Consider the following 26,245-nt stretch of genomic DNA (forward strand, 5'->3'; position numbering starts at 1 on the left):
GAGAGAGGCAACCAGTTCTCTCCTGCCCCTGGACAATTTTTTCCTGTCCCTACATTCCAGTGACTGCCAACAGGAGCAAAAAAAGGGGGGGGGGTTCAGCGATTGCTTGGAGAGGAAAATGGGGGAGGGATCATGCCAGAAGCTCACTCTGGTTATGGAGCATGCCAGCAAAGGTTGGAAGGAAAGAAAAAAGGGGGGGGGGCACACACACACACGAGAGAGGCAACCAGTTCTCTCCTGCCCCTGGACAATTTTTTCCTGTCCCTACATTCCAGTGACTGCCAACAGGAGCAAAAAAAGGGGGGGGGGGTTCAGCGATTGCTTGGAGAGGAAAATGGGGGAGGGATCATGCCAGAAGCTCACTCTGGTTATGGAGCATGCCAGCAAAGGTTGGAAGGAAAGAAAAAAGGGGGGGGGGTTCTTGGGACAGCCTGGCATTCTTGCTTCTCCAGCCATCGACCCCTCCCCGAGCACAAGACATGAAGCAGAGCACTGAGGCACAGAGTCTCAGGCGATGGCGCTGCACCTAAGTAGCTGCTGGTCGACCCCTGCACTCCGACCCACCCCAGAGACAGCCCACGGGACCAGCATCAAGTTGGGGTGGGCCCCTGCTTCCCGCACTTGGCCTGGCCCTGCCCCTTCCACCCAGCAAAAGGCTGCCTTTCCTCTTACCCCTCCCCACGGTGCCACAAATGGGGCCAGGCTTCAGTCCAGACCCCTGCTTGTGGGAATGGAAAGTGCTGTCAAGTTGCAGCTGACTTTTGGCAACCCTGGAGGGCTTTCAAGGCAAGGGGCATCCAAAGGTGGTTGGTCATTGCTTGCTTCTGCATAGAGACTTCTCTGGTGATTTCCCATCCAAGTACTGACCACGGCTGAGCCTCCTTAACTTCCGAGATCAGGCTAGCGTGGGCCATCCCAGTCAGGGAAACCACAGGTACACCGAGGGAAGCTCAGTAATGCTGGGTGTGCATGCCTTATATCAATATCTGTAGCTGTTTGCCAAGTGTGCCCCCTATCTGAGGATAAGTCCATGGATAAGGACCACATTTGCATAAAACACATTTTTCTGCAAACTAATCTGAAATATATGTGTAAAAAAAACACCGGGGGGGGGGCTATATCCCCCTGAAAATAATAGTGCTCTCTGTGCACATGCGAAGAAGAAGAAGAAGAAATTGGATTTCTATCCCGCCCTCCACTCCGAAGAGTCTCAGAGCAGCTCACAATCTCCTTTACCTTCCTCCCCCACAACAGACACCCTGTGAAGCGGGTGGGGCTGGAGATGGCTCTCACAGCAGCTGCCCTTTCAAGGACAACCTCTGCCAGAGCTATGGCTGACCCAAGGCCATTCCAGCAGGTGCAAGTGGAGGAGTGGGGAATCAAACCCGGTTCTCCCAGATAAGAGAGCTCTGGTTGACCCAAGGCCATTCCAGCAGGTGCAAGTGGAGGAGTGGGGAATCAAACCTGGTTCTCCCAGATAAAAGTCTGCACACTTAACCACTACACCAAACTGGCTCTCCGACTGCTCATGACTTACCTTCTCCGTGCCCAGTGGAAGCAGCAGCAAAGCAGCCTGGGGGCTGTGCTGGGCCCGGAGGTGGTGGTGGAGAAGCCGGGGGCCACGCTGGGCACAGTGTTGGCAAAGTGGAGAGACCCACTGGGCCAACCACCAGCAGCAGCTGAGCTCCCGAGTTGCCCTGTGCCCAGCAAGACTGTGGGAGGGGATTCTCCCCCTTCCCCCCGACAAGTATCACGGGGTCACACTTGTCAATCTTTTCATTGAGAACTCCTAACATATTCCAAAGGAGCTCCCCACATTGTTTGAAAACCACTTCATATTCCCTTTCCAATGTAAATCAAGCATTATTCTCCGCCATTAAGGTGCTCTGTCTCTCGAGACTGTGTACACGCACCAACTCCTTTTCCAAAAGAAGTCGCTTTATTCCCCACACGTTTTTCAGTTACTGACCCACTCACTGCACCATCATAGCATACAAACCAAAACACATTGGCAGCCAGGCTCAAGTTTCCAAGGTCATTAGCTCCATACAAACACCCAGACTTGCATGATTACAACACACAAAAAAAGTATAAAGTTCAAATAACTCTAGGAAGTGTTTTTAAATAAGTTGTGCGGGAGGAAGAAAAGTAGGTTGCACATGGAAGTGTGATTTTCACTCTTGAGGATCTGAGGGGCTCTTGAGGTTACCTTCGGTCTCAAAAACAAAACACAACAATGAAAAATCCCTCCCCATTGTCAAACAAAACTGGGAAATGACCACATCAGCGTTCCATGAAAAAAGGAGTGTTGGTGACCTTTGCCAATGAGTAACCAAAACTTAATGTCAGAGTCAAAAATGATGCTCCCCCATCACTAGGCTTCTGGAGGAGGCTCTCCTGTCAGTTCACAAGAAAGCTCGTTGCGCTCTCCAAAACAAAACATCTCCACTTCGGAAGGCTCTGCCCTGCTGGGGAAGGAAAAGCACACTTCTCAGGAAAACTGGCCAGTCCACACATGGACAGTCGCTGGGTACATTGCCTGGGCTTCTAGCCAAGCTTTTCTTGGGAGACAGATTTTCACAGCTACAGGGAGGAGGTGGAGGTGGGGGCAGGAGACTAGGTTATAGATGCCAGGCTCTAAACTGGCTCGTAAGAGGACCTAACTTATGTCTCTCAGTCTTTTTGGACAACAGGGCTCCTGTGGCTGCTACTACCCTTGGGGGGAGGGGGGGACAGAAGAGCCAGACAATGTCCAAGAATCTAAATCCGCTTGCTTTAGCTGAACCTGCTTCCTGTTGGAATCTGACACAACGAAGCAGCCACTGGTGCTCGGTGCACAGCCACTGCAGGGCCCTCCTTTCCAAAAAGCCTGGCTGCAAGTGTGAGCTGGTGGGCAATCCATAATCCGTTTGGCTCCCCGCCATTCAGTGTTTTCTTTGGGAAGCAGGAAAAGTCCCCAGGGGGGCAGCAGGCTGGAGGGCAGCTGCTGTGTTGAGACCTCAGCCAGAGGGGCTACTCCTTGGAGTCCTGCTCGTTCCCCTCAGGGACCCCATCCTCGGCGACTTCCTTCTCTTCCTTGCTGCGCTTGTTCTTTTTGTGCTTGTGGCGCCGATGGCTTTCCCCTTCCTCACTCTCATGCTGTTTCCTGGGATGCGATGGGAGGGAGAAAGAGAGAGAGAAGAGTCGGGTTAGTTTGGCTGCTGAGCTCAGGAATACAGCAGGGGCTGTAGTGGCCCTGTGGCTTTGCAAGAGAAGAAGAAGATGATGATGATATTGGATTTATATCCCGCCCTCCACTCCGAAGAGTCTCAGAGTGTCTCACAATCTCCTTTCCCTTCCTCTCCCACAACAGACACCCTGTGAAGTGGGTGGGGCTGAGAGGGCTCTCACAGCAGCTGGCCTTTTAAGGACAACTCCTGCCAGAGCTACGGCTGACCCAAGGCCATTCCAGCAGCTGCAAGTGGAGGAGCGGGGAATCAAACCCGATTCTCCCAGATAAGAGTCCGCACACTTAACCACTGCACCAAAGTGCTCGTATGCATCAGAGGCTTCGGGCTAATACTGCCAGCATGCCACTCAGTGTGATGCACAAGGGAGAATGCTGCAAGCAGAGCCATAGTACTGTCCCAGCCAGTCTTATGCATGTTTTGCTTCTGGAATGCAGCCAGCTGAAACAGCTCCTGGGCCACAGAGTTCTAAAAGCCCAAGAGCTGATTGCCCCCTTGTGTGCACCAAGGAAGGCACATCAGAAGAACATAAGAGAAGCCATGTTAGATCAGGCCAATGGCCCCTCCAGTCCAACACTCTGTGTCACATAAGAATATAAGAGAAGCCATGTTGGATCAGGCCAATGGCCCCTCCAGTCCAACACTCTGTGTCATATAAGAACATGAGAAGCCATGTTGGATCAGGCCAATGGCCCATCCAGTCCAACACTCTGTGTCATATAAGAACATGAGAAGCCATGTTAGATCAGGCCAATGGCCCATCCAGTCCAACACTCTGTGTCACATAAGAACATAAGAGAAGACATGTTAGATCAGGCCAATGGCCCATCCAGTCCAACACTCTGTGTCATATAAGAACATGAGAAGCCATGTTGGATCAGGCCAATGGCCCATCCAGTCCAACACTCTGTGTCATATAAGAACATGAGAAGCCATGTTAGATCAGGCCAATGGCCCATCCAGTCCAACACTCTGTGTCACATAAGAACATAAGAGAAGACATGTTAGATCAGGCCAATGGCCCCTCCAGTCCAACACTCTGTGTCACATAAGAACATAAGAGAAGACATGTTAGATCAGGCCAATGGCCCATCCAGTCCAACACTCTGTGTCATATAAGAACATGAGAAGCCATGTTGGATCAGGCCAATGGCCCATCCAGTCCAACACTCTGTGTCATATAAGAACATGAGAAGCCATGTTAGATCAGGCCAATGGCCCATCCAGTCCAACACTCTGTGTCACATAAGAACATAAGAGAAGACATGTTAGATCAGGCCAATGGCCCCTCCAGTCCAACACTCTGTGTCACATAAGAACATAAGAGAAGACATGTTAGATCAGGCCAATGGCCCATCCAGTCCAACACTCTGTGTCATATAAGAACATGAGAAGCCATGTTGGATCAGGCCAATGGCCCATCCAGTCCAACACTCTGTGTCATATAAGAACATGAGAAGCCATGTTAGATCAGGCCAATGGCCCATCCAGTCCAACACTCTGTGTCACATAAGAACATAAGAGAAGACATGTTAGATCAGGCCAATGGCCCATCCAGTCCAACACTCTGTGTCACATAAGAACATAAGAGAAGACATGTTAGATCAGGCCAATGGCCCATCCAGTCCAACACTCTGTGTCACATAAGAACATAAGAGAAGACATGTTAGATCAGGCCAATGGCCCATCCAGTCCAACACTCTGTGTCACATAAGAACATAAGAGAAGCCCTGTTGGATCAGGCCAATGGCCCCTCCAGTCCAACACTCTGTGTCAAACAGTAGCAAAAATTTATATATATATATATATATATACACACACACACACACACACACACACTGATAGCCACTGATGGACCTCTGCTCCATATTTTTATCTAAACCCCTTCATGAACGTTATCGACCCGCAAATTACAGGGGACTCAGCCTGAGGAGTTCAGCCTCTTCTAGTCACTCAGGCTGAGACCACTCAAGGTGTCAACTCCATGGTTGCATCTGAATGGACCACGAGAGTCCCATGTGCTCCACCTGGAGAGAAGGCTGCAGCCCTCGCATTCAGATTCAAATGCCTTCATCGTCTAATGACAGAACTAGTGCTGAACAGACAGGAGCCGAGCACCCTGCCATCCTGCCTGGATTGGGTGCCAGCTGAGAGGCCCCTTCCCTTCGCCTTCCGACACCACTACTGCCGCCGACAAATAGGCAGGCAGCCCTCTGTAGTGCCTCGATCCAAGTCAGCTGAGAACCTTTTCCCTGAGGAGCACTATATTGAATTTTGTCATATGGGGGAGGGGGGCTTCTGAACCAATCTGACTGAATCTTGACTGAACAGCGGGACAGAAAAAAGAAAATAAATAAAATTGCCCCAAGAAGATACCCTTAGTGAGTGTCTGCAAGCTTTAGATGGTGCCAGAGGAAAGGAAAGGTCCCCTGTGCAAGCACCAGTCGTTTCCGACTCTGGGGTGATGTTGCTTTCACAACGTTTTCGCGGCAGACCTTTTTACGGGGTGGTTTGCCATTGCCTTCTCCAGTCATCTACGCTTTCCCCCAGCAAGCTTGGTACTCATTTTACCGACCTCGGAAGGATGGAAGGCTGAGTCAACCTCAAGCTGGCTACCTGAAAACCCAGCTTCCATCAGGGATCGAACTCAGGTGATGAGCAGAGCTTAGGACTGCAGTACTGCAGCTTTAACACTCTGCGCCACGGGGCTCTTTGCAGCTAAAAACACCCTTCTAAATCCATTCAGAGAAGAGTATAATATGTTTAGGATGGTAATGGCTGAAGTATAGATATCAACACTCACCAAATATGTCTGAAAAGTGTTGCAATTATACACAGATACATACAGTCACAACATTTATCGTTTTTTGTCCTGGGTCAGTATTAGGAAAGGAAAAGGAAAGGTCCCCTGTGCAAGCACCAGTCATTTCCGACTCTGGGGTGACGCTGCTTTCACGTTTTCACGGCAGACCTTTTTACGGGGTGGTTTGCCACTGTCTTCCCCAATCATCTATGCTTTCCCCCCAGCAAGCTGGGTACTCATTTTACCAACCTCGGAAAGATGGAAGGCTGAGTCAACCTGGAGCCAGCTACCTGAACCAGCATCCGCTGGAATCGAACTCAGGTTGTGAGCAGAGGGCTCCGACTGCAGGACTGCAGCTTTACCCCTCTGCGCCACGGGACTCTTAGATGGTGCCAGAAACAGACTGAAAATGGTAATTTGGATTAGAAATCAGATTGGAATCATCCTTTCTTGGCGCATAGTTCTGTTTCAGTTCCCGTGAAGAACAAGGCTTACCGCCGGGATGACTTGTGTTTGCTGCCCTCCTCTTTGTCTCTGTGCCTTCGCTCCCGATGGCGATCTTCTCGCTCCCGACTGCGATCTCTGCTCCTGCGGTAGTCTCGCTCGAAATCGTAACTGCGTTCCCGGCTGTAGTAGCGATACCTCTCGTCATCGCTAAAAGACAGGGAAGAACACCCAAAGAGGAGGTGAATCCACGCTCAAATGCGTGATCTACTAAGCAGACCCCAAGGGATGTCATGTGTTTTAGGCATGGGCCCTCAGAACACACATACCTACCTCAAAAACAGCTACATTCAAGCCCAGGAGCACCTTAGAGACCAACAAGGCTTTCAGAGTGTAAACTTTTGAGGGTCAGATACCATATTTGACCAAGGGAGCATCAGCTCTCAAGAGTTTATACCCAAATCTGGCTATTCGATGGCAGACCAAAGGCTCCCCTCTGAACATACCTTGACAAGGCAAACAGATATAGCTGACCAGAGTGAAGTTCACCATTAGACCATTAGACGCAGGTACCTGGCTGGGAGACAAGCGGCGAGATCGCTCCCTGCGAAGTGCTGGGTTTGCGGTGGGGGCGGAGGGAGCGATCTTGCCGCTTGTCTCCCAGCCAGGCACGCAGGCGCGGGGGAAGCACGCCGCCCCCTCCACAGCCGGCGCTCGCGAAGCGCTGGGTTTGCGGAGGGGGCGGGTGCTTCCTCCGTGCCTGTCTGCCTGGCTTCAGCTGATGCTTACAGCAAGCGCTGGGATCGGAGGGCGGAGGGAGCGATCCTGGCGCTTGCTGTAAGCGTCAGAGCTGAAGCCAAGCAGGCGCGGGGGAAGTGCCGGGATCAGAGGCGGAGGCAGCGGATCGCCCCCCCACCCCCGGAGGAAGGTACGTACCTTCGCTCCACAAGACGCACACACTTCCCCCCCGCTTTTTGGGGGGGGGAAAGTGCGTCTTATGGTGCGAAAAATACGGTACTCCTTAGAATCAACTTCTGTTAGTAAAAGAAGAGGAGGGTTTTATACTCTGCTTTTCACTACCTTAAGAAGTCTTGGCGTGGCTTCCCTTCCTCTCCCCACAACAGGCCCCTTGTGAGGCAGGTGGGGCTGAGAGAGCTCTGAAAGAACTGTGACTGACCCAAGGTCACCCAGCAGACTTCGCATGAAGGATGGATTAGGGAAACAAACCCAGTTCTCCAGATTAGAGTCCAACACTCAACCACAACACCACGCTAGCTCTCAAAGCTATGCATTTTCTTTAAGAAGGATTTCATGAAGTCTCGCTGTTCTCCCCTCAGAATACAATGGACTGTTTCTTTAGCTACTTGGGGCCTAAATTCGCTGCTCTCAGGCACAGAAGAAGCTTTAGCTTCTAGTTTCTCCTAAGCCAGGCAGGCACCTGGATGTGCTGTCATGCATGAGTTTCTTCTCTCTGACTCAGATACCATGACAAAAAGCAACCTTTTCTCTTGTACCCTCCATATGCTAGCCCTAGATGGTCAAGGAACAGGAACTCATTTTTTCTTCCTTTCTCAGAAGGGAATTTTCCTCCAGGCCAGACTGGCCCAGTGATCCTAGAGGTTTTTTGCCTTTTTCATGGAGCAGGGGGCACTAGCAGAGCTGGCGGGGTGCGGGGGGGAGTGCAAGGGGTTGGACTAGATCAGGAGTAGGGAATGTTGGCTCTCCAAATGTTTTTTTGCCTACAACTCCCATCAGCCCCAGCCAGCATGGCCAATTGCTGGGGCTGATGGGAGTTGTAGGCAAAAAAAACATCTGGAGAGCCAATATTCCCTACCCCTGGACTAGATGATCCTTTGAGGTCCCTTCCAGCTCTGTGTTTCTCTGTTTCCATCTGGAACTGTAGAAGAACTGCACAGATCCTCCAGACTCATTTCTTAAATCCAGCACATCCTCTGCATGGGTCCCTCTGCTGGCTCCCCCTTCCCTGCCCTCCCCCAGTTGATCAGTTTCTCCTATCCTAATCTTATCATGAACAAATAAATCCTCTCGCAGACAAAAGAGTTCAGAAAGAGGAAGGGGCCAGCACACAGGCATGAGAAAGAAGCAAGAACCTGGCAAAAATCAAGGGGCAAAAATGCTCCCGGTGTCAGGTCTGAAACTATCTTCAATAATAACGACTCTCCATAGGTACAGGGATTAGTGTCCACTGTCAGACAGAACTGCTGACACTGGTTAAAGGCAGTGTCAGAACTGAGATACAACTGCAGGTGTGTTAGATATATACTTTCAGTGTGACCGTTACAAGCACGCCTTTTGTTTTAGGGAGGAGATTAATTCAAAAGCAGAGTTGCTACAAAATATTTCATTTCCATTCTCAAGCCAGTCTGAAGGCCAAGCTGGAAGAAGTAAATTGGCCTCTCGTGGGGTACTTAGCTTTCAGTTTCTGCTAGACAAAGCAAGGCATACAGTACATACAACGAAGACAGAAAGAAAAACATGGCGAGGGATCTTGACACCTGGGCTGGAAGCTTTGGCCCACCTTGTGCTAGGAGAAGCACACATTTCCCATGGAGACACATCTGCTGAGGGAAGCCACTCACTCCTTCTCCACGGCAACCCAAACCTCCAGCTGTGCGTCACAGAATGCTGCCTAAGTGGGTTGCACCACTTCAGTCCCCTGTGGAGCTCCAGCAGGCCACCCTCAGCATTCTGACAGGAAAATCTGAAACGGAGTTCAAGTCACCTTCGTCCACTGAAGTCAGTGGACTTAGAAGGGAAGAAGAACTCTGCTTAGGACCGTGTGGTTAAGCCCTTTGTGTCTGCGTATCCTTTTTCTTAGTTCCTCCTGGCTGTCTCCAGTACTTGTCAAGTCCAACAGAATGGACTTCCCCTTAGTCTCCAGCAAGTGTGAAGATTTATAAGCCACGAGGCACCAGCTCTGCTGGGTCTTCTTCAGTGAGGCTGGCTTCTTCTAGGGTTTTGGCTGGTAAACATGGGGCAAGACTGAGCTAACAAGCTGCCCAGTCATTTGCTTAACCTTCCCTGCAAGCCAAATTCCTGTCTGCACAACTGCCCAGTTTCCCATATTGTCATCCACAGAGAATTTCCAAGGGAAGAGAGAGAGTCTCCCCCGTCTCCCTCTTGGTTTTTCTGGTTGCTCAAAACACACTCCAAACCAGAACACTCAGTCGCTACTGCCGCTATGAACAGCACTGCAAAAACTCCATTCTCACAAATTCACATGAAAACTTACACCTGGAACAGGCTCGTAGCTATGGGGAGCCCCAGAGGGCCAGGCCACTCTATGTGAACCTGCCTTCTTGTGCGTGAGAGAGAGAAAGAGCCAGAGAGCATGAGAAAGCAACAGTGAGAGAGAGAGAGTGGGAGAGAGAGAGAGGAGGCAGCAAAAGCAAGAGAGAGAGCAGGAGAGAGCGCGACAGTGAGAGAGAATGAGAGAGACTGACAGCAAGAGCAACAAAGAGAGCAGGAGAGAGCACAAGAGAGAGAGAGTGACAGTGAGTGAGTGCACGAGAGCAACAATGACAGTGAGAGAGAAAGTGCAAGAGAGTGACAGTGAGAGAGAGAGCGAGATAGCAAGAGAGAGGGCACATGAGAGGGCAATAGCGAGTGAGAGCGCCAGAGAGACAAGTGTGAAACAGAGCATGAGAGAGAGCGACAGCAAGAGCGATAGAGAACACAAGAGAGAGAGAGACAGCAAATGAGAGAGAGCATGAGAAAGCGACAGCAACAGGGAGAGAGAAAGCGTGAGAGAAGAGAGCAACAACAAAAGCAAGCGAGAGGAGAGAGAGCGCAAATGAGAGCGCGGGAGAGAAAATGCAAGAGGAGAACAACAGCAAAAGTGAGCGAGAGAGAGAGCAGGAGAGAGAGCGACAGAGCGCATGGGAGAGAGAAAGCACGAGAGAGAAAGCTGGGGCCCAGTGGCTGGCCGCTGGAAGAAGCAGCCAAGGGAATGGGGGTTTCCCATGTACCTAACTGTGATGCTGGAAGAAGCAGCCAAGCCCCAGGGCACACCCACCCAAAATTTTATCCCCTGTCCCCCCCCCAAAAAATTTCTGGTTACAGGGCCTGGAAGTAAACTTTGTTGGTTTTAAAAGTCCCACTGAACTCAAACTTTGCTCCCTACTAAGAAGTTACTTTTTAAGCATTTCAGCAATTCTGTTCAAGCCTGAAGGGCTCGCATCTCTTCTGACTCTGCTTAGGCAGGGAGGGCAGGATAAACTCAACTCAACTCAACTGTACACCAGGGCTACTTCCACATCTTTATGCAGTCCTTCTGGCTATTCCCACTGCTAGATATAGTTTCCCTTGGGGCAACCCTGTCCCCCGGACAGGTCAGTATTGATTTCATATTTGTTACCGCTGCTGATGAAAGCCAGGCTGGTATCACGGCCAGAGTGTCGGAGCAGGCTCAGGGAGACCAAGGTTCAAATAACTGCTTGGCTGTGGGAGCTTCCAGGGTGACCCTGGGCTAGCCACAAATTCTCAGTCCAACCGACCATGCTGTTGTGAGGATAAAATGGTGGGGAGAATGCTGAAAGCCACTTTGGAGATAAAGTCAGGGCATGAAGTCAAACATGTAAATAAATTCTGCACGTGGGAGGAAGAGTCCACGGCCCTGGGAAGAGTCCAGCCAGAGACCAACAACTTTGCTGATTGACAGGCCAGTCTCTTAGTCTGAGATTGTCAAGTTGTTGGACTTTTGCTGCCAGCACCAACTTCACGCTTGCACAGCAGGCTGCTGGTGGACATGCAGCTCTGGCAGTGCCATTCCAAGTGCCTTCTTAACCCAGGCAAGACCTACACTTACTTGTTGTACTCGCTGGCAGTGGGAGTCCGGGCACGATCTCTTTCCCGCTCCCTCCTGGAGCCCGAATATTCCCAGTGACCGCTGTCAGAAGCGCTGGAGGCCTTGTCCACTGTGGTCACCCAGGGCGCGTGAGACGTTGAAATGGGCGGGTAGCTGATGAAGCCTGAATCTGTGCAGATGGAGGAGAGACTTTTGTCACAAAATGGCGGGCCCCACCTTCTTGGCCAGCTGCTTTGGACGTTTACTGTGAGGGCACTGCTGCTTGTCTGGCGGGGGAGTAGGCCACTCCATCACACTCAGAACATGGGTGTTTCACAAAGAGGCAAGATTAGTGCACTCTTTCACCTGCAGCTGCGGGCACACCCGCTCTTGCTTTGTCTGGGGGAGGGCTGGAGCACAGAGCGGCAGCACCAGCCTGGGATGTCACTCAGATCCAACAGGCGAAGGTCAAGGTTATTTTTCTATGAGTTACCGTAAGGACTGTTGCATTTAATCATTTATGAAATATTCCTAGTAATTTTGTACAGTTTTTTCTTGCCTTATATGATTGCTCATCCTTCCAGTAGCAGCTGTGGTCCCAGTGGGAATGAGGTTACCGACAATCCCCTGACAGCTCTGAAAAGGTGTGCCAGACAGCGATGTGCAGGCCAAGGCTTTTTCACTTCCCACCCAGGACAGGGTGATTTTCAGGGCCCTCCCCAAGCCATGCCCGGCCAGACTCGGCTCACAGGAGCAGCTGGAAGGACTGGCCTCTCCGTCCTCTCCACCAGCCGGCAGATCCAGAGTCTCAGAGTTCTGCCAGGTCCCAGCAGAGTCTGCAGCATCTGGCAAGGCTTCTTCTACAGAATAAAGCCACCATGGAAAGTGCGCCTTTCAGCAACTGGTTTTGAATTTTTTTTTTAAACTATTAAAAGATCTGAACCGTCAGCTGCTTTGGGAACCAATCTGGATAGAAAGGCAAACAAAATAATAAAGTTGTGAAAGGAAATGGGAGGGGGCCACAGTGTGAGGATGTGAAGTGAAGGGGAGGTCACTGCCAAGAGCAGAAGAACTCGGAGAAAGGGAAGCATCCACAGTCTTAAAGGCTGGCACGCAGCTTGAGGAGAAAAGAGCCAAAGGAAGGATGCTGCACCCAGATAATTGGTTGCCGGTCTGAAAGGACTGCGCCAGAGATCCCAAATGGGGCTGGCCTGAAAAAATCACCTCCCTTTGCTCACCCTTCTACCTTTGCCAATTTGCAGAGAGCTACATGACTACAGGTCATTTCCAAGAGTGGCCAGAACTCTGAAGTGCCTGGCACAGTCCCTGCTTGTCCCCAGAACCCCAGGGACCAACATTGGGCTCACCTGTGGAGCTGTAGCCAAACGGAGGCGGCTGACGGTTATTGTAGCTGGCAGGCTGGCTTTGAGGAAAGAGACAAACACACACACAACCAGCCAGTTAGCAATCTTCAATGCCTATTACTAACCCTGCGGTGAAAAGAACTTTCTCAAATGGAGCATCATGGCACTGATGCCCAACCACCACCTCCCCAAGTTGAGAAACGGCAGGTTCCCTGTCAAGCCCTTCTTAGGAACATAAAAGAAGCCATGCTGGATCAGGCCAATGGCCCCTCCAGTCCAACACTCTGTGTCAGTGGCCAAAAACTAGTGTCCACCAGTGAGGCCAGAACTCGAAGCACCAAGAATACCAAGCACCATCACTCCCCAGAGTGTTCCATCTATATCTTGTAGATAATGGCCACTGATGGACCTCTGCTCCAGTCCTCCCTTGAACCTGCTTATGCTTGTGGCCACCACCACTTTTTGTCAAGGTGAAGATACACAATAGGCTACACAGAGGAACGAAGTTGCAATCAAATTAATCAAAATCACTCTGTGAAAAATATATTTACAAAATGTGATTCATACAAGAAAAAAAGTGCCGTTCAACAACCTCATCATTTTACATACTGCATGTGCATGTTTATTCACACACACACACACACATATATCAGTCCAAATCATAAATAAATCCAAGATATGAATCCAAAAAGAGCTCCAACGGACAGCTAGCAGTGTAAAGTCCATTTCGGACTGCCAGGTCCTTCCTCCAACTTGCAGTATATGTGTAGAGAATTTCTACACATATTAACTTGCTGACCAGATGGAGGCAGCAGCATTCCAATTTTGTGCATAAGTTTGTGAAAGATCTGAACATTGTGAAATTCTCTTTATTATTTATGATTTGGACTTATATATGTATGCATAAATATGCGCATACGGTATGTAAAATGATGAGGCTGCTGAATGGCACTTTTTTCTTGTATGAATCACATTTTGTAAATATATTTTTCACAGAGTGGTTTTGATTTATTTGATTGCAACCACCACTTTCTGTGGCAGTGAATTCCATGTGTGAATTACTCTTCCTTTCTCATTCTCAGCCTGTCACAAGAAGCAACTCTGCCTCCATCCAGCGTTTCTGTGATGTGTCCAACCAGCCCACCTGCATCCAGCCTGCAGGAAGGCCAGTTGCAGCTATCCAGGAAGCCTCCTGACATCCATAGGACAGACTGGTCCAGGGATACCTCCTGAGCGGCTTAGCAGCTTGTTTGCAGGGCTGAGTGGCTGGGAGACCTGCTTTTGTTCTATACAGATCACCTCTGCCTCACCTGGCCTGGCCCCAGTCAATTTCATTGCTGGTTAACACCCTTTGGCTCTTGCACACCTAGATGCTACCAGGGGATGGAGCAGAGAAAGATGCTGGGCTCCCAATCAAAGCTCCCTCTAAGCTGTGGAGCCTTGTGAGCAAAAATTCTACTTTGTGAGCTACTGGCGTTAAAGTTGTGAGCTGCTGCATAAATTAGTTTGCTCTGGGGCCATTTTTCCTGAGCTAAGACAAAAATGTGTGAGCCAAACGCTAAAAAACTGTGAGCTAGCTCACACTAACTCAGCTTAGAGGAAACACTGCTCCCAGTCTAGCAGCAGCAGCCGCCGCCACCATGTCCCCTTCAGTACCATTCTAGTTCCAGTCTCATCAAATCCTTCTGAAGTGTTTTTAAAGGAATCTTTTGTTACTCATTAATAAAAAATTAATTCAGAAACAGCACCTGTTCCATGAGCTGAACTATCAAAAAAGAAATAAAGCACAGGTGACAAACACTGGGACAGCAGGAACCCTGGGTTAATTCTACAGAAAGGCTTCCTGGTTTTATATGGGAATCCTAGAACCACAGAGTTCGAAGGGGCCCAACAGGCCACCTAGTCCAACCACCTGTTCGATCATCAGCAGCCTAGAGCATCCCTGACAAGTGCTAAAGACTGTCAGTGGGGGGGAGTTCACCACCTCCCTTGGTAGCCGATTCCACTCTTGAACAACTCTTATGGTAAAAAACATTTTTATTACGATCCAGCCAATACCTTCTCGCCCTTCGTTTAAACCCATTACTGTGAAGCTTCTCCTCTGCTGTCAACAGGATCAGCTCCCTGCCCTCCTCCTCTAAGGGACAGCCCTTCAAAGACTTCAAAAGAGCCATCATGCCCCCCTCCTTCTTCTTCTCCAGACTGAACATTGGAGGAAGCCCCAACTTCCTCCCGGTGCTCAGGCAGGAGACAGGCCTAGAAGGTCCCTTCACCAAGTCACCATGAGGGGTTCCAGTGGCCAGGAATTGGGACTCTAGCCCAGGGTCTTCAATGCTATCTTTTAAAACAGGGATCCCCAAACTTTTTGAGCCTGTGGGCATCTTTGGAATTGTGACATAGCATGGTGGACACAGTCACAACAAGGCTGTCACAGGAGGCCGAACCAGTGACAAAATGGCTTCCGCAGCTTCTCTTCAGCCACACAATGAAGATCCTTGTGCTGTGGGGACAGCTGCTGTTGAAGCAACATCTTTTAAAAATCTGCACAATCAACTCTCTCACGGCCAACCAGAAGGCTTGATGGGGAAAGCCCTACGTGGCCCCACCTACTTTCTAAATCCCTTGGTGGATGCCAGGAAAGGCATCAGCAGGCCTCATGGGACCCACGAGTTCCACACTGATGACGCCTGGTCTACAGGAACTGTGACCTGAGGAGCAGATTCCAGAATGGCCTCAACTGGAAGGGGCTCCAAGAGGTCCCTGGGCACTAACAGCCCTGCCCTCCATGACAAGTCTTCTCTGCTCCCTGCCTTCATACATTGTCTGCTGTGCTATGGCTTTCTAGGTCAGGTTCCGCCAGGTCTATAGTTGAGGCAAGCGGACGTCCTCACTCTACGACGCCACCCAACTGGCCTCCCAGCAATGACGGCCACTTCATTTGGGGCCAAGACTGTTAACGTCTTGGGGCAACTTAGGCTGCCCATGATAATTACGCCTCAAGTGCTTCGACCATCCATGCCGTCTTAAATGACTGACTTAATGTATTAGTTTAATTGTTTTAACTATTTTGATGTTTTATTGTAGGTTTTAATGTTTTAGCTTGTTGGAATCCCCCTCCGAGCCCTTCACAGGAAAGGGCGGGCTATAAATGTACAAAATAAAATAAAGAATAGGTGAAGTTAAAACACATGCAGGAAACAGTAGGGCCCCTAGACACACGGCAATCCCCAGTGGGTTAGACACCTCCACGCTAGCAAAACTATAAGCCCCACTGATTTTACAAGGCCACGTTGTCCCTGAAGGACCACCTCCTCCTGTACTGGCCAGCCCACCAGTTACCATCCTTTTCTCAAGCCCTGTTCTTTGCAGCCCCCTCCCCCTGGTCTACGGAAGTAAGGCAGGTGGCGACGAGAGACAGGAGGTAGTGGTCCTTCGGGGATAATGTGGCCTTGCAAAAGCAGTGGGGCTTATAGTTTTGCTAGAATGGAGGGGATTGCTCCACAGGGGATTGCTATGTGACCAGGGGCCCCATACACATGGAATGCTCTCCCCCACTTCATGCTCACCTGGCACCTGCCATGCTGTTCTTTAGGCACAAGGCCAGAGCATTCCTTTTATCTGAGGGGTGTCATCTTGTTTGGCTAGCCCAAGGAAAAATTTTATAAATATCATTTTAGGCTGCTAAATGTTGGCTTCCTGCTGTTAACCTATGCTCCAGGCTGGTTTTATATCGATAATATTTGGGGGGTTGTTTTTATCATTTTCAAGAGCCCCGTGATGCAGAGTGGTAAAGCTGCAGTACTGCAGTCGGAGCCCTCTGCTCATGACCTGAGTTTGATCACAGCGGAAGCTGGTTCAGGTAGCCAGCTCCAGGTTGACTCAGTCTTCCAAGGCCGGTAAAATGAGTCCCCATGTTGCTGGGGGGAAAGTGTAGATGACTGGGGAAGGCAATGGCAAACCACCTCGTAAAAAGTCTGCCTTGAAAACGTTGTGAAAGCAACGTCATCCCAGAGTCGAAAACGACTGGTGCTTGTACAGGGGACTACCGTTACCTTTTATCATTTTATTGTGTTGCTTTTACTCTGTGAGCTGCCACAATCAGCCTCTAGAGAGGCGGCATAAGCCCTCTCTATACAATACATACATCCTACTTGGGGCTTCCTTCATCATAGCTACAATAATCATAGCTTCATCATAGGCTGGAAAACGGCTAAAACCAATAAAATGAATTTTAACAGGGATAAATGTAAAGTTCTGCGTTTAGGTAGGAAAAATCCAATGCATGGTTATAGAATGGAGGAGACTTGTCTTAGCAGTAGTATGTGTGAAAAGGATCTAAGGGTCTTAGTGGATCATATGCTGAACATAAGTCAACAGTGTGATGCAGTGGCTAAAAGGGAAAATGCAATTTCGGGCTGTATCAATAGAAGTATAGTGCCCAGATCACGTGAAGTGATGGTATTGCTTTGCTTTGGTAAGACCTCACCTGGAGTATTGTGTTCAGTTTTGGGCACCACATTTTAAGAAGGATATAGACAAGCTGGAAAGGGTCCAGAGGAGGGTGACGAAGATGGTGAAGGGTCTGGAGACCAAGTCCTATGACGAAAGGTTGAAGGAGCTGGGCATGTTTAGCCTGGAGAGGAGGCGGCTGAGAGGTGATATGATCACCATCTTCAAGTACTTGAAGGGCTGTCATCTAGAGGATGGTGTGGAATTGTTTTCTGTGGCCTCAGAAGGTAGGACCAGAACCAAAGAGTTGAAATTAAATCAAAAAAGTTTCCGGCTCAACATTAGAAAGAACTTCCTGACCGTTAGAGCGGTTCCTCAGTGGAACAGGCTTCCTCAAGAGGTGGTGGGCTCTCCTTCCTTGGAGGTTTTTAGGGTAGATGGCCATCTGACAGCAATGAAGATCCTGTAAATTTAGGGGGAGGTATTTGCGAGTTTCCTGGACTAGATGACCCTGAAGGTGCCTTCCAACTCTATGATTCTATTAGGAGGAAATTCCTGACCGTTAGAGCAATTCCTCAGTGGAACAGGCTTCCTTGGGAGGTGGTGGGCTCTCATTCTTTGGAGGTTTTCAAACAGAGACTAGATGGCCATCTGACAGCAATGAAGATCCTGTAAATTTAGGGGGAGGTATTTGTGAGTTTCCTGCATTGTGCAGGGGGTTGGACTAGATGACCCTGAAGGTGCCTTCCAACTCTATGATTCTATTAGGAGGAAATTCCTGATTGTTAGAGCGATTCCTCAATGGAACAGGCTTCCTCGGAAGGTGGTGGGCTCTCATTCTTTGGAGGTTTTGAAACAGAGACTAGATGGCCATCTGACAGCAATGAAGATCCTGTAAATTTAGGGGGAGGTATTTGCGAGTTTCCTGCATTGTGCAAGGGGTTGGACTAGCTGACCCTGAAGGTGCCTTCCAACTCTATGATTCTATGATATTTGTATCCCACCTTTCCTTCAAGGAGATCCAGGCAGCTCATGTGGAACTTCCATTTTATTATCAAAACAACCCTGGTGGGGGAAGGAGGACTGAGAAAGAGTGACTGGCCCAAGGTCACCCCACCAGCTTCATGGCAGAGTTAGAATCTGAACCTGGATCCTTCCCCCCCCACTTGCCTAACCCACTTCCCTCCCCGCAAACACACAGGAGTCAAGTTTGAAACTGTAAGGCTGACGTTTCAGTCCTTGGAGCGTGACAGAGAACAGAAAACTCCCCTAGCGCCACTCTGTAAAAACCTGCAATTAGAGTCTGCTGGAGAAACCACAAGAACACATTTGTGAAGGACGGAAAACTGGATGAGTTAGTTGACCAGAGTGACCCATAGCATTGCTGTGGGGAGGGAGACTTGCCTACCAGTGGCATTCCTTTTCCATGTCCACAGCAGGTCCCCCAGAGCCTCTCAGTCAAAGCCCAAACTCAACATGTAGCCGCAGTGACAGCTGGTGAAATCCAGGAGCCTTCTGAGTGATGGTGATGCTGGATGGAGATACCAGCAGGCTGGGGCTTGTGAACAAGCTCGTCTCGTAGCAATTCAGCGGATTCTGTTCTGCTCTTACTTACCTATCTAGTGCTGGGATGAGGAGGGCCGGTGGTGGAGCAAGAGGCGGAGGAAACAACCCTGCAAAGGAAGACATTTGCTGAAAGCCTGAGTAGCATTCTGAGCTCTGCACAGCCATTACATAATTCACTCTTCCAGTGAAAAGGGCATCGAGTAACACGGTGGAAAAGCTTCTTCTCATCCCGTCCCAACATCATGTTGTAAGCCCCCCGCCCCCAAGGAACTGGAAAACATGCCGAGAGATGATGAAGCACACAGGGTGGGTTTCACTTCTCCTCATGGGGAGGGCAGGGGAGAGAAGGCCCCCAGCTGGGGTTTTGGTCTCTCTGCAGAGCTGCATCTCTAAGGTTGTCAGATGGTTTCCCATCCTTGTATCCAACAGCACCAGATCTGCCAAGCTGCAGAGAGAGATGATGCACAAGCTGCAAGAGATGATGGCACACCTTCCCTCTGGGCTCTGCGGCCTCCGTTTTCTTTTATAAAAGATCATTATGCACCCACAGAAACTTCAGAGGAGGATGCCACTGAGCCTTAAGGGAGATGGTACAAAAAATAACCCAGCTTTTTGCAAATTTTTTGAAACTTATAAGCTTACTCTATGTTGCCTCCTCACCCAGCAGTTCTACAGCGGACTATGCAAAGATCCTTGCATGTAACTGTATCTGTGTAGCTAGTTACAACACACGGTTTGAGGTTTTTAGATACTGGCATTAGAAATGACTGTCTCCAACCTCCTCCTAAAACCATGCACAGGAAACTATCCAGAAGATGGAAACAAAAGTGCCCTCCGTCCTGAATTACTTGGGATGAGAGGACAGAAAAGGAAAGGTCCCCTGTGCAAGTACCAGTCGTTTCCGACTCTGGGGTGATGTTGCTTTCACAACGTTTTCACAGCAGACCTTTTAACGGGGTGGTTTGCCATTGCCTTCCCCAGTCATCTACGCTTTCCCCCCAGCAAGCTGGGGACTCATTTGACAGACCTCAGAAGGATGGAAGGCTGAGTCAACCTGAGCCGGCTACCTGAAACCGATTGAACTCAGGTCGTGAGCAGAACTTAGGACTGCAGTACTGCAGCTTTACCACTCTGCGGCACAGACAACACCACAAATCTAAGGAGCATTGGTAAGGGTCTAATGGCATTAATGCCATCTAGATGTTGGTTTAAAATGGGGGAGGGAGAGAAAAAATGAAAGCTCCGCACATCTCAAAATACTGTCTCTGCCTGGAACTTTGCAGTGCCCCATGCTTTCATGGTAGGTTTGCCAGCCTCCAGGAGATTTCCCAGAATTCCAACTGATCTCCAGACAAAAGATATCAACTCCCCTGAAGAAAATGGCTGCTTTGGAGGGTGGAATCCATGGCTTTATAGTCTTCCCACTCTTCTCCCTCCCAAACTTCCTTTCCTCCCCAAGCTCCACACTCAAATTTTCAGGAATTTCCTAACCCAGTTGGCAACCCTGTTCCATGTGGAGAGGGGCCACCCCACTTGAGCATAACTGCCAAGCCCCAAGTTACCCAGCAACAATTCACATACTTTAGACTGAACTACTCCATTCCCAGTGAGGTCTACTCAGACACAAACTTGCCACTGTCATGTAGAGTATACAGAGGTTTGTACCTGGAATAGGGCCTGGTGGTGGAAGACCTACACAAAGCAACAAAAGAGCAGTGAGGACAGCGACAAATATGTTTCAAAAAGCAAGCACCTGAGCAGCCCCTCCTTTTGCACCTAGATCCAGTCCTGCCAGTGAATCCCACCCAACGTGTGAGGAACACGAGAATTATCCCGCCTACTTTCTGATTCCCATGAGCTGCTTTGAAAGGCAGAACTGAAAGACTTGATAAATATCCAATATCTTTAGCTTTCCAAATTTGCCTTCCAAAGAGGTACTTATGTAACGGTACTTATGGCCCAAGCAATCACAACCCTGATAGAGATGATACAGTCAGGTGAGTTGGATTCCATTTAACTGGAGAAGGAACCAATATCTGCTGTGAAGCTGTCTTATCCAGGAAGAGACCTGTGGCCTGCCTAGGCCGAGAGGCAGAACTTCAATGAGATCACACAGGTCTCGTCTAGTCCCGTGAGCAAACGTCTGATTCATCTAAGAACTCCAGTCCTGGACTCTACCGAAGAGATATAGCCCTTCCCCCTTCTGTAACAGTGGAGAATCAAAACTGTATCCATGACTGTTGTCCATCCAAGTTCCCTTGGGTTGCAGCTACAGAGAGGCATAAAAGCAATAGCTCTCAAGAGATCTTATGTCCCCAGTAAATGCTTTTGGGATTGAAGCCCGAGGCTCAATTTTTAAAAAGAAAATGATGCTGTCAGGGTAAACGATGCTTTTCTCTCACAAAATTCTGCCCCTGCGCAGCTCATTATGTTAAATGGGCTACCACCCGTGCAAAGTAGTCGTCACATGCTGGCTTGTGAGCCACACACTGGATCGTGCACGGCAAAACTCAAACTTAAGAGATCATCACCTTTGGCCATGCTGTTAATAAATCAACTCCCCCTTGCATCCGAAACAAGCCTAAAAGTAACAAGGACAAGGAGCATGAAGGTCTCGGGTGCAGCTAGAATATGAATAATCACAGCTCCAAGGTGCTTAGACTTGAGTGCTGTGTGGGAATTGTTAACACACCAGAGAAATAAACACAGCCTTTGTTTATTACGTTAGATTTATATCCCACCCATTCTACGAAGACTCAAGGCACTCATGAGGTTAAAGCCCCCCCACCTAGTGTGGAGGCTGCCTCCTGCTGGAACTCTGTATGAGTCACTGCTCTGGTTGTGCTTCCTTCCAAACAGCTTCCTCTAAGGTCAGGTAGTTTTGCAGCATTTCTTGACCGGTCACATTTTATTTGGGTACAGTCCAATATTCCCTGCCATCAGAGGAGCCTGCCCTTTGCACCTCACAACGAATCAAAACTCTAGACTAACATTCTTCCACTTCAGAGGTACATCCACAGTGGCATGCACCAAAAAACAGAGCATGGGCTTCTTAAAGAGCAATTCTTTCACATTCCAAAAGCAAACCTATGTGCAGTTTAAGAGCAAAGAAGCACACTTCTGATTTTAATTTTGAGAGCATGAACAGCACAGGGAAGCTCCAGTCTGGAGAGCCGAGGACTGGGATGCAGCAGGACAGCCAGCCCTCCACTGACCAGCTGCCTGCAGAGAGCCACAAAGGATGGCAGACGGCTCCGTTAGGGAACTGTGCAGGCTTCCCGGCACCTACCTGGAGGGTGGAGAGGGGGTGGGACGGACGTCACTGGCGGTGGTGGTGGGTGGAGGAAGTGCGGTGGAGGAGGACCGCCTAGGGGTGGGGGAGGCCCCGTTGGTGGTGCAAACGGCTGCTGCTGAGGAGGCTGTTGTGGCTGCGATGGCTGCTGAGGCTGCTGAGGAGGCTGCGATTTGCTCCCGTGATCCCCAAGAACCTTGGAAACGGCACAAGGCCAGAAAGGGAGGTTCCTTTTAAAACGCTTCCCATTAATTCCAATTCCACTCCCTCCCTCCCTCAGTACATGCACTACAAATAAGCAAAATCCTGCCCTCTGGACAAACTCCTAGCTGAGGAAAGAGATGTATCCCGATGCACACATCTGCCCCAACTCACAATCCAGGCAGGGCACGGATTGAACTTTCTTTCCTCAACATTTCGTGCTCCCCACCTTAACATGAGTGAGACACGGTTAAGCCTAACAAAGCATGTAGACGGCAATTCCAAAGGCAGAACATGAGAGTCAGTAGAGGATTTGGCAGAACATCCAAATCGCGAGATGTTTTAGTCCCACTGAACACTGCCTTGGTCAGGCCACACCTGGAGTCTTGTGTGCAGTTCTGGAGGCCTCACTTCAAGGGGGATGTGGGCAGAACGGAGGGGGTGCAGAGGAGAGTGAGGAGGAGGATCAGGGGCCTGGAGACCAAGAAGCCCTGTGAGGAGAGGCTGAGGGACTTGGGCATGCTCGGTCTGGAGGAGGTTAAGGAGGGACATGATTGCTCTTTTTAAGTATCTGAAAGGCAGCCACTTAGAGAAGGGGGCAGAGAGTTACTCCTGTTGGCAGCGGAGGGTAAGACTCGCAATAATGGATTTAAATCACAGTCAGAAAGCTGGATATTAGGGGGGGAAATCTTCGACAGTAGGGGTAGTTTAACAGCGGAACTGGATGCCTAGGGATGTGGTGAGCTCTCCCTCACTGGCAGTCTTCAAGCAGCGGCTGGACAGACACCTGTTCTAGGCTGGTCCTGCACGGAGCAAGGGGCTGGACTAGATGGCCTCTATTTCCCCTTCCAACTCTATGATTCTATGAAACTCGCCTATCAGGAACACCAGATCACAGTTTAAGTTTTCATCCAACAACCGAGTTATACACCCAACCGACATTCTCAAGGTCTGTGCTAAGGAGTGCTTACCTGAATGGGGTTCTCCTCGGAAGCATGCTTATCTCGGCGCCTTCCTTCGACCCTTCGGATGGTGCCTGCCTGTCCACCAATCACGTCAATGGTCCCACCCAGCTTCCTGGCACAGAAAGTGAAAGACGCATCATCTGCTGCACCCAGCAACCTTGAGGATCATGTCTCTGCACTCATCTCTCACTTCCACCAAACACTTCTCCCTGTTTTTTTTTTGGGGGGGGGGGGCAATGCACATGTATGAACAGGCGCAAGAGAGGACAAGAGTGCTGGGATCATCTAGGCCACAGCAAATCCTCTTTAGCCAAGGGATGGCTGCTTGGGTGCCCCTCCCAGAGACTGGCATGGGGAGGGCATATGCAAAGCCTCTGAAGAACTGGCTGCAGAGGGCAGAGAGACGGGCACTTGCTAGGGACCAAAGCAAAAGGGGTGAGTGTAGGAAGCCAACCTTCCAGCAACAGCACCACTTGGTTTCTACATTCTCTTTAGCCTCAACTTGTCTTGGGTATGATTCTGGACAGATACACAGAATGGATAAACAGGTGTGATCTCGATGTAAGCAGGCAAAAGTTTTGCGAAGGACAGGGCCATCGAGAGGTACAAGCAGTAATGGCTAAATAGACTCTCCATGTTCTGAGGCAGTCCAACTCCTCTGAATACCCAGTGGTGGAGGGAAAACAGCGGAGGAGGCCTTGGCCTCCATGTCTTGCTTACAGACCTTCCAGGGCATCTAGTTGGCTGCAGTGAGAAACAGGATACTGGACCAGATGAACTTTCAGTCCAGTACAGAAAGGAATTTTTTTTCATACCGGGGGGAGGCAGGGGGAATTAACTGGAGAAACAGGAAGACACACATACATTTAAGACAATCCACTCTTGGCAATACAGATGCCTGGACTAAAGCAGTTAAGTCTCTATCAATGTGAAACCCCCAAGCAAAAGCAGCTTGCTGTAATATTTGCTTAATGCAAAAGGCTCAGCATGCAGTCTGTGTACCTGTTAGGGGGAGGCCCGGCCTTTATTCGCCCACCGACGAGGGCCACAAAGTCTGTTTTAAAATCCATTTTGACAATATTGTTCTCTGGTTCTTTTTCTGCATTTCCTGTTCTTCCTTGCTGAACCTGAGCAGGATGAAAGCAAGAAAGAGAGAACAAGTGCAGCAGTCATATGAGAAAAGCCCAGCGGGATGAGATCCACGGCCCATGTTGTTCAACACGGACCACGGGGACCGGCCAGGGGCCCCAGAGGAACCCAAAGGTCACAGAAGCCAGACTCTTCCCCTCCCACTGTCCCCAGCAACTGGCATCCACATGGAGGTTCCATCTGCACATCAGAACTAACAGCCACAGATGGCCTTCTGCTACATGAATTTCCCAGAGTCTCTTTTAAAATCATCTTGTCTTGTGGCAGCAGTAGTTGTTCTGAGTTTCATTTGTTCTTTCTTGGTAAGCCACCTCAAGGAAGTCTCCAGAAAGGCATCTACATTTTCTAAATAATGATTAACACCCCCCCCCACTTGACAGAGAGTTCCACATGTTAGAACATAAGAACATAAGAGAAGCCGTGTTGGATCAAGCCAATGGCCCATCCAGTCCAACACTCTGTGTCAGATAAGAACATAAGAGAAGCCCTGTTGGATCAGGCCAATGGCCCCTCCAGTCCAACATTCTGTGTCACACAGTGGCAAAAAATTTTATACATACACACACACTGTGGCTAATAGCCACTGATGGACCTCTGCTCCATATTTTTATCTAAACCCCTCTTGAAGGTGGCTATGCTTGTGGCCGCCACCACCTCCTGTGGCAGTGAATTCCACATGTTAATCACCCTTTGGGTGAAGAAGGACTTCCAAGTTAATTTTGCCTGGCATGAACCACCACCTTCTTTCTGGGGTCCCGAGTCTATTGTTTATCAGTTTTGTTGAAAGCCTCTGAATTCTAGTATTTTGGGAGAGGAAGAAAAAGTTACCCTTATCAACTTTCTTTACTACACGTGTAACTTCAAAAAGTTGTACTGTGTTGGCCCCAAATTCTTCAGTTTCTCCCTCAGGGAAGGTATCCTTTTATCCTTTTGCTTACCTTCTTCGGCACCTTTCCCTACTTAATGATATCCCATTGGAGATGCTAGGTCCACCAGACCAGCATATGGTATTCCAAAGACAGCCACACCACAGATCTATACAAGGGTGCGTGGCCCAAGATCTCAATAGCTCAAGCAGGGGCTTTTCTTAGTTAAAATGGAAACATGTCTTGTTTTGACACCAGAATAAAAAAAACGTTGCTGAGAGAGTACGTAAGAGAAGAATGACCATCCTCAGAGGAACTCACTAATGCCTTTCTACGTGAGTCACTGTTCTGGTCAAGTTTCCTGATTGGAAAGGCTGGGGCAGAAGCACAATGGGCACTTTCTTTGTTCCCTCAACTGCGACTGAATGATCAGTCCCACCATTGAACTGGTGCTGCGTAGAATCTCTCTGGTGCAAAAGTACTCAAGATGCTTTGCATGTGCTGATGCACGAGCACATTATTATCTGTTGCAGGCGTGGAGCCCGTTTTAGAGCTAGATTGTAGAGTTGCCTCATAATGACAGAAGTATGAGAAGATTGACAATCCCTTCCCATGCGTATTTTGACAGCAAGCCCCAGCAAGTCAAAAAATAAGAATGGGTTGAGGCCCTTGGGAGCCATGGTGCCTGTTGACACCTTTGCCTGCCAACTGTTTTTAGAAAGTAGGTGGGGATAAAGCTTCTGATTGGCCACTGAAGATTTGTTTGGCTTTGCAGATTTTTCTAAAAGGTTGTTCTGGCAGCAGCAGAAGGATCTTCACTGTGTGGCTGAAGGGAAGCTGCGGCAGCCATTTTGTGTCCAAATTCCAAAGGTGCCCACAGGCTCCAAATGACAGCGTATCATAGGGGAGTCACCAAAAACAGGGAATAAACAATGACCTCACAGAGTTCTAGAACTCAATCCATTTTAAGCAACTAGTTCTTCAACAGGATAATGCAAAATAATTTGGTAATCTTTATCCAAAAATACCAGCGTACTCCATTCCTATCAGAATTCTAAGGTGGAATGACTTCCGATTACATGTGGGGAATTCTACTTTGGACTGCTGAACTT

At 49.4% G+C, this 26,245-nt stretch overlaps 1 protein-coding gene across 1 annotated transcript in view; it reads right to left on the minus strand.

Annotated features, from left to right (window-relative positions):
• Nucleotides 1-2,967: 2,967 nt before the first annotated feature.
• LOC132579555 (pre-mRNA 3'-end-processing factor FIP1-like) overlaps nt 2,968-26,245 on the minus strand; it is a 56,087-nt gene continuing 32,809 nt past the window's right edge. The window contains 9 exon segments of the mRNA XM_060250008.1: nt 2,968-3,145; nt 6,526-6,684; nt 11,303-11,471; nt 12,649-12,704; nt 18,710-18,767; nt 20,326-20,352; nt 21,950-22,148; nt 23,125-23,230; nt 24,121-24,245. Of these exon segments, the coding sequence (XP_060105991.1) occupies nt 3,013-3,145; nt 6,526-6,684; nt 11,303-11,471; nt 12,649-12,704; nt 18,710-18,767; nt 20,326-20,352; nt 21,950-22,148; nt 23,125-23,230; nt 24,121-24,245 (1,032 nt within the window). The 3' untranslated portion in view covers nt 2,968-3,012.

This window comes from Heteronotia binoei, chromosome 11 (genome assembly GCF_032191835.1).
Source record: "Heteronotia binoei isolate CCM8104 ecotype False Entrance Well chromosome 11, APGP_CSIRO_Hbin_v1, whole genome shotgun sequence".
Lineage (NCBI taxonomy): Eukaryota > Metazoa > Chordata > Lepidosauria > Squamata > Gekkonidae > Heteronotia > Heteronotia binoei.